The sequence below is a fragment of the Nothoprocta perdicaria genome, unplaced genomic scaffold (assembly GCF_003342845.1).
Source record: "Nothoprocta perdicaria isolate Ctin4 unplaced genomic scaffold, notPer1 scaffold_9, whole genome shotgun sequence".
NCBI lineage: Eukaryota > Metazoa > Chordata > Aves > Tinamiformes > Tinamidae > Nothoprocta > Nothoprocta perdicaria.
Genome location: NW_020456198.1, coordinates 8,988,792 through 8,997,221, shown reverse-complemented (window position 1 = coordinate 8,997,221; position 8,430 = coordinate 8,988,792). Strand labels below are relative to the sequence as shown.

The following is an 8,430-nucleotide window of genomic DNA, read 5'->3' as shown; positions in this document are numbered from 1 at the left end:
GGACGGGCAGCACGAGCTGAGTGGGCAGGTGAGGCGGCTGTGCTGCTAGGCGGCCTCCAGGCCTTGGCTGCAGCCATTGCCTTACCTCTGTGCATGGACTTGTATAAAGTATGGGGCAAAAACAGGACTCTGCAAAAGCTCACAGGAGGGCAGGGATAAAACATGTTTTCCTGTGCCTTACATGAGATAAAGCAGAGCACTTGCACATTGGTGTGACTAGCATTCTAAGTACTGAAATTGGGGAGGCAGGGAGGAGAGGGGTTAATAAGTTTTTTCCATGTTTTACGTGGCCCAGCATGTTTAAAAGCTGTAGAAGAGCWGCGTTAGTTGCAGTGCTTGCAGTTTGCTGTGTGGAAATTTCCCTTGAGTCAAAGAACATCTGCTTYTCAGGTGTGTTACTGATACCTATCAAAAGAGCAGCTGATCCCCAGGGAATCATGTCGCACACAGAGGCTCCCTGACACCGACCTCGGGAGCTGGCAAGCACGAGCTATTGGCTTAGAGGGATTTTTTGTGCTGGGTGGGCAGTGAGCAGCAGTTCCAAGGAGACCAACAGTATGGAGGGACAGAAAGAATATGGAAATACTTTCTGTGAACTTCTGTTTTGGGGAGAGTCTCTCACAGCACAGAGCTGGCTTGCAGTACTCTGTCTTGAAKCTGTTATCTACGGTCCTCAAGAAAGATGAAAACACTCGTACCTTACTATGTGCCAGGTGGTGGAACTTGTTTTATTACAGCTGCACGCTGTAATTTGTGCAGTGGGGAGGCAGAGCTAGAACCAAAGCCTCTTCCCAGCAGTTTCATCTCCTTGTGTCAAAGCTGATGCATGTATATTGTGTAGCTAACTGCGTGTTGCCCTCTGGATCCTTCTAGGCAACAGCTGCTCCAGTTGGTCGTGGATGCTCCAGTGATTCCTTCCCCGTTGGCCTGCAGCAGACGAGCAACTGGCAAAAGCCACGTTAGGAGTCCTGGGGCTTGGCCAGCTAAAACCGTCCAGAAAGAAGAGCTGCCCGTGATTGAGGGCTTCCTGATGAAGGAAAAGGTGCGCACCCCGACCAAGGCAGATGGACTCGTGGGAGCAGAGTGGAAGGTCTGCAAAACTGAGAACCACCATAACCTTTGTAGCAGCTCTCCCGAGGCTTGTGGCAAAGACGCTGAGGTGACGTCAGGGAAGAGTCCTGAATGTGCCAAAAATCATGAAGAACCTTCTACATCTGTGGGCAAATTAGTTAAGAAAGGTGAGATGCTTAATTTTGGCCTTGTCCTGTTCTTTGAGTCCTTGGTTTCAGTGTTTATTAGAGAAGCATCAATGTGTGGGATTCAGCTGCTTTTTCTGCAGTGTATTGACATGTTGAGGCGTATGCTGTTGAACTGGGCTGGGCTTCAGTGTGATGGTTAGACGCCGCGTGAACTCAGGGGTGCGTGGGACTGTGCTACAAGCATCCTCTTGRTGAGGAACTTTGGGTTGGTGCCAAGCAAATAAGTGAAGTTCAACTCTTAAAGATTCCTTTGTTTTTAGTAATACCTCTTAAAAAAGAAAAAAGTACACCACAGATTAGCTCAGTGGAACATGAAGTTTTTACTCTTCTCCTTCCCCTTAACAGCTAGACAGACCTCATCATTCGTTCTGCTCTTGTATCCTCCAGTAGTCAGAAGCAAGTTATTTTATAGTGCTTTTTTAATTATTTTTTTGAGGTATATAGACAAAATCACGGTGGCTTCAGCTTTGGGAATATTCTTGTTCATACACTCTCTAGAAGAAAATATTTTGCTTTATTCTTCCATAATTCTGCAGTGCTAAGATTAGTTTTAATGGACATTCTCATGTTTCAGAATTAATCAGCTATAATAAAATGACAAAACACTCTTTTAGCATCACCCTCTTGAGGCTATAAAAACCTAAATTAATATAAAATAGGGGACCTCATAGGAGTAAAACATTGTTGCTAGTTCGTATTTATTTATACTTTAAAAAATTTATTTAGCAACTTGGGAGACTGGAACTCTGAAGTTCATATCTATTCATTAGCTATATAAATACTGCTTAAAGCAGGAAATACATCCAGGAAAGTAGCCATATGAAAGCARCATGAGCTTAGCCAAAAGGGCTGGTCTCTTGTTCTGTGCACATGTGCTCATGTTCGTAATTTAAAACAAATATGAAATTGCATCTCGTTTATTTTTGAGCACTTTTTTTTTTTTTCAATTTACTGGAATATGATGTCTTAGGAGTCAGGAATTTCAAATCAGTGTCTTGAGAGTACGTCAGTCTCAAACTCTCACATTTCACTTTTTAAAAAATTATTATTATTAAAATAATTCATATTAATATTCTTCATATTAATATAGAAGATATAGAAGGTGCAGCTTAAAGGATCTTAATCTCCTGCTGTTCATTTAAAATTAGACTTCTGTTTTTGTCAGAATGAAATTGCAGAAGACAAACATTTTAAAACTCTTTTTTGGCAGTCTTTGGGAGTGATGTTATACTTGCTTCTTAAAAATGAGATGCAGGAAGAATTCCGGTTTGGCTGAGGCTGTGGCGCATCTTTGAGCTTCTGAGCCCAGGTGACAAAATCCAGCYGGCTGTTGTAGAAAGACAGCGGGAGACACAGCTGGGGCAGCGTGATCCTGCCAGCCCTTAGCTGCCTCCTATCCACAGGTAGCGAGAGCCTTTAACTGGGAACATCATCAATGGACTGTCTGCTTCACTGTCTCTTTGGAATAAAACATCTTCCTGTGTTTAGGAGTGAAGTGCTGTGAAAGCGAGAAGTAGTCACACAAATATACTTATTTCTATTTTTCATGAATCCTTAGATTTCTATATAATTCTACATTTTCGTACCTTTGTGTTAGAGACTTCTTTCTATCTGGTGTGCACAGAAGACAAGGTGTATTCTCATATAATATATAAAGTAAATGATCTGGAGTGAAAAAGGACTGATAAGAGCAAGGATTCCTGTTAGACGTGCCAGGCACTTAGAAAAAGAAATCTGGAARTCCTTCCTTTGTTATTTCAGTCAACAGTGAATCCTTCTCAGCAGGACGCTCTGGGTCTTGCATGGGCGTGCGTGCCAGTGCAGTGATTCTCCTTTGTTTTCAGTGGAGTGCCCGGTGTGCGGGGTGGCCATCCCGGAGCAGTACATAAACAAGCACCTGGACGGCTGCCTCACGAGGGAGGAGAAGAGGGACAGCCTGCGCAGGTAAGTGCCAGCTCAGCACCGCTGTGGCCCTCGGGAGTGCTGCTGCAGGAGGGGTGGTGCCGTGGGTGGGATTTTGTGCAGCCAGGCTTAAAATGAAGTAGGTAAGTTAAGGGATTTTGGAGATTAATAAGTAGTAAATTAATATGGAAGTCCTGTGCTACATTTTAATCTTAACTGGGGTTGTTATTAGTGTTTCCTCTGTTCTTAATGAATAGAATGAAAGGAAGGTCAGTCTTCGTTATCATGTACCTAATAGAATTTAAAATTTTGCTCATTTAGCTGGGCTCCTGGGATCTTGAGGCAGTATCATGCAAAATACTTCTCCTGAGGGCTGGCCGCTGCACGTGAAACGTGGCTTTGGCCGTGTGTCTGCCGGTGCTGCTTGGGCTTTGCTAACAGCCCATGTCCAGCTCTTCTGGGAGCAATCCGAGCTCTGCTCGTCTCAACCAGGGAGCCCGGGGCGTGCTGTGTTAGCACGTGAGCACTCAGTGCACGTGATGGTTTAGCCCCCARTCTGCCCCAGGATGAGTCAGACAGGGGAGCATGTTTGCAGAGCTCTGTGTTGCCCTAGGATGTACAAAACTAAGATGCAGAGCTGCTGTGAGTGGTCTTCCTGCAGCTGCCCCTCCCAAAGTTGTCCTCGGCCTCCAGGCTGTGCTGCTGTCCAGCTCCAATAAAGGTAAAACTTCAGGATTACAAAAGGTTTAATTATTCAATTAATTTTTTGTATCTCCTCTAAGTATCTGAGAGAGGGGGGGAAAAAAAAACCTTTCCTAGGAAGAGTATTGTGGAAGAACATATTTTTTGGCCAGCTCTGCATATTGGAGCTGTGTGGAGCTGAATTAATGACTATTTTTCCTGAAGTCTTTCTTTTTTAACTTTAAATTTATTTCCACCATGGTAAGCTAAAAGTGCTGAGCACAGTTTTTTGTGTTTCTTGCCCTTGTAAGAGAAAGCTGCTAATGTCTCTGTAATTCAGAGCAGTGCTGCTTAATTTCATTTTGCTTCAGGAAGAAAAGTGTCTGTAACTGTGCGCTGTTCTTCTGTAAATAATAAGAGATTATATAAGTTGAAGGGGAGCTAGAGAGTAGATGGATTTTGGTACTTTAGTGATTACTTTAGTTATTTCAGCAGGAGAGCTAGGTGAGATAAACTGCACTGTTCATCTTGGCCCTCTCTGGGCTGGGGAAAGTGATGGCTTGTGCCGTACGGCAGCGCCAGGAGCAGGCTTTGGTCTTGGATGCTCTTCGTCCGAGAGCACCACTGATTCTCCTTAATGGGGTTTTCTGTACCATCAAACACCGTCTGTGAGATGGGAACCACAAAGGTGCCGTCAGGTACACGGCTAGGGCTCTCCTCTTCAGTCATTTGTCCAGAGAGCTGAAAAATCTTCTAAATTACATGCTGGGTTGTAGTTCAACAAATGTTAAAACCTCATCAACTAGTTCAGGTAAAGCACAGCCCAAAAATACAGTAAAGTTCTTGGGTGGAAACCCCATGTGTCTTGGGCATCTGTGAACTCGGCACACTTGAATTCAGAGCGAACAGAGGCTTGATGCTCATAGAGAGTAACTCTGGTTGCTGCTGTGCCTCTCAGGGCTGGGGATATTAAAAACTGAGTCCTAAATCCATGAGAAGTGGCTTTCACATCATGTTCTAAACAATTCCGACTTGACTGATAATTTCTAAGCATTTAAAATGGTCTTTATTTTAGATAGGAAAAGTACTCTAGAGCTGTTCCTGGTGCATGTGTCTTGTGCTGTGTAACTTGCTGTGTTTCTATAATGATTGTTCTGATTACATGAAGTATTTCTCATCTAATGTGGAAGAAATACCCTGTGAAAATCAAAGCCAATGTTACTTGCTAAGAGTATTAGTTAAAAATCCAACCCCACCTGAATACCCTGTTTGTTTCCTCTTCCTTTGGCAGTTCTGGTAGCAAAAGGAAGCCCATGTCTAAAGTTGTTTACAACTTGCTGTCCGACCGAGACTTGAAGAAGAAGCTGCGGGAGCAGGGCCTGTCCACGCGGGGCAGCCGGCAGCAGCTGGTGAGGCGGCACCAGGAGTTCGTGCACATGTACAACGCGCAGTGCGACGCGCTCAGCCCCAAGCCGGGTACGTGGCACGTGCGGCAAAGTCGGCATCAGCAGCAGGATCGCTATCTGCACGTGCTTATTCCTTCCCCTATCCCCAGCAAAGGGTGGCTTTGGGATTTGGGGATGCTGCAGATGGAGATTTTAACTTCATAGTTATATATAAATCACAATTASTGTGAAAAGGAAACTTAAGAAAAGCCAGAAGTGTTTTGCTGTACTCGGGAAGTATTTGGCAAAGGTGTACATATACATGGGAAAAAAACGTTTTTTCTCTATTAACACGTTTCCGTCTCCACTGTATTAAAATACTTTCTGATTTATTAAGCCTGTTCCAAAATATGTTGTGGTTTTATTGATTTTTTTTTATTGGATACCTCCAAATTAATCTCCGATGTGCATAGTTTAAAAAAAAAAAATTGAAAATACCTGAGGTTCATGCTAAGGGAATTTACATATTTATTTTGYATTAGTCCTACTGCACAATGAGGCTTTTATGTTGGATTTAATGTAAAAGTTAGATTTTTTTTTAGAGCTAATAGTTAAGTGTAARATAAATGAATATTAAAATGTTTTGCTGCATAGACTTTTTATATCAATTTAGGTGTTTGGCAGCAATTTTTTTGTAATTAAATTGGCACTATGTTTAGCACTGAGCAGTTTGTATGTGAAAAAGAGATTGTGTTTTAGTGTCTGCTGTGAGTGCAGCACAAAGCTTGTTCAAACAGGAGTCATTTTTGCTGGTGCTGAGGTTGAATTCCTGGAAAATGCCAGGCTGCTTCCTGAAGTCCGAGGCCTGAGCGAGGTATTTGGCTGCACTTGCCGGCGCCGCAGCCGCTTCTGAAGGGCAGGGAGCTGGAGGGAGAGCAGCCCCGCGCGGTTCGCTGTGCTCCGCTCACCTTCTGCAGCCGAAGGGGCCTCTTGTCCCATGTGTCTTGTCCATCTCCCGCTCACAAGCACTAGGAGGGACCACCCTGGGTACCAGGAGTGCCTGGTGGCACAGGAGGGCCTGTCCTGGAGGAGGCTTCCAGGTTCACGCATGGCACCAACCAGTGYGCCAGTCGATAATGCTTCTGAAAGAGGGCACTACCGGAGAACCTTAACGTGAATGTCGGAGGTCGGATGCTAAATCCATACTTACGTGGTCTGTGTGATGGATGTGCACAAATGCTGAGCCTCCACGRCTGCCTCTGTTAGAGAAATAAAGCAGCAGAGCACCAAGAATTGGCAAAGCTGACGAACCAGCCAGGCGCAGTGCTCCTCTAAAGATCAGCTCTGCGGAATATAAATATGAATTTAGCAGTCAGACTTTAGGCTCCTGATTTTTCAAGTCTTGACCTTGCCAGTCCTGGGCTTGACCTGTGACTTGAGTGATGAGAAAAGCAAGTTCGTCACCAAAATTTTTGCTTTTTCACCGTGCTTCCGCTTTACGAGCTCGATGGGAACCRAGGACGGTTTTATTCCCGAGTGACTTAGGCCGCAGGGTGGCTGCCCGGCTGGTGCCCGTCACTTTGGGAAGCACCCGTGTGCCTCGCGCCACCCTCGGCTCGTCCCCGCCGGCAGAGCTGAGGCCCGCGGAGCCCCTGCGGAGCCCGCGGCTCTCGCTGCCCGCCGAGCTGYGCCTGCTCCCATCCGAGGTGCTCTTCCCGCGGCACTTGGCATCAAGGAGCGCGGGATCCCTGTCTACAGGGCCATCCCAACACGTGGATTCCCAGTAGAGCCGTCCGCTTCAGCCAGCATCCCAGAAATGGTGCAAAACTTTATTGAGCTCTGGCTCAATACCTCCTTATAGAAGAGGAGTTATTGGGCTAGGCCTAACGGTGGAGACAGTCATTTCCCATGGTAGCAGTGAACCTGAGGACACTGTAAATAAGAAGAGCGGAGCTTCTGGGGAGGCCTAAGTGCCAAATTCCTGGAGTTTGCCGAACCAGTCTTGAATAGGTTTTATTTCTTTGCAGCCTAAGAGGCTTTTCCCTGCTGCCACCTCTCTGATTACTGCACTCTGTACTGAAACTATTTGTTTTAGTAACTGCACATAGCTGTGTAGTGCTTCTGTAAAAATGATTAAATGATTAAGTTATTAGCAAGTAAACCTCAAAATAAATCAAGCAGAGTCAAGTGTAGCTGCGGYTTTATTTAAAATGTTAACAAACCCAGTAGTGTGTGAGGTGTCCGACTTGCCCCTTGCGGTGGGTTGTAATTCATGGTGAGACTCGAGTGTTGGAGGTAAGTGTGCAGGCAGCTCTGCCATGCCTTGGAACTGGGGAGAAAACACGAGAYGAGCAGCACGGTGGAGGTTTATCTGCCATATAAATGTGTGCTATAAAGCGGGAGCTTTTATAGAAGACGTGCCTGTAGGTCACAGTTATACTGTGTTATACACACACAATATACTGTGTTGGTGCAGGATGTGGAGGAAATAGTTTGATGCGGAGGAGCAAAGCAGCKAGCACCGGCTCTGGCAAATTGGAGTCCCAGACGGGAGCCCGCGAGGCGCTGGCGCTCGGCCGTGCCACGTGTGCCGGCTGCAGCGCGAGCCCCGCCGCGCTCCCCGACCTAAAGCTGCTTGTTTGTCCCCGCGTGATTTAACCTCCCGGTAGTTTCGTTCAGGGCTGACACCTCCGGGGTTACTCATCTGTTTCTTGTGTTTCCAAACAGTTGCAGAGATTGTTAAAGAGCTGGAAAAGAACGAGAAGATTCGAGTTCAGCTTGAATTCAGTAAACCTAGTGAAAATGTAAGTTGATTGCACTTTGCTCCTGAAGTGAAGGGGAGGAACTGCAGAGCCGGTGCCGAGCATGTTTATCTGCCTTTTTATTACGGGAATTCACAGAGGCCCAGGTGTCATGCTGGAGCTGGACAACGTTTGTAATCAACGTGCTTGTCGTGGGCAGTTCCTGACCTGCTGCTGATGTTTCTGGGTCTGAACTATTTAAGCAGGAACATTTTTTTGATTGTGGTGAGAATTTCTGAGAAATGTTCCCCTTGGTCATACTGAAGAATTTAGACCCATTGCGGTACTCTGGGGAATATTTTGCTTCCTAGAATTTTCTAAGATTTATCTAGCAAGTTGCTTGCCTGGACATTAGTAGTAGCTCCTGTTCTTTCTCCGTGACACGTTTTGTGTCTCTTGCTG

The 8,430-nt window shown here is 45.6% G+C and overlaps 1 protein-coding gene across 1 annotated transcript in view; it reads left to right on the top strand.

Annotated features, from left to right (window-relative positions):
* The window catches only part of RAD18 (RAD18, E3 ubiquitin protein ligase), a 37,472-nt gene that overhangs the window by 7,143 nt on the left and 21,899 nt on the right, over positions 1-8,430 (top strand). The window contains exons 5-8 of the mRNA XM_026052636.1: positions 874-1,238; positions 3,104-3,203; positions 5,134-5,318; positions 7,955-8,031. Of these exons, the coding sequence (XP_025908421.1) occupies positions 874-1,238; positions 3,104-3,203; positions 5,134-5,318; positions 7,955-8,031 (727 nt within the window). The remainder of the gene's footprint in view (positions 1-873; positions 1,239-3,103; positions 3,204-5,133; positions 5,319-7,954; positions 8,032-8,430) is intronic.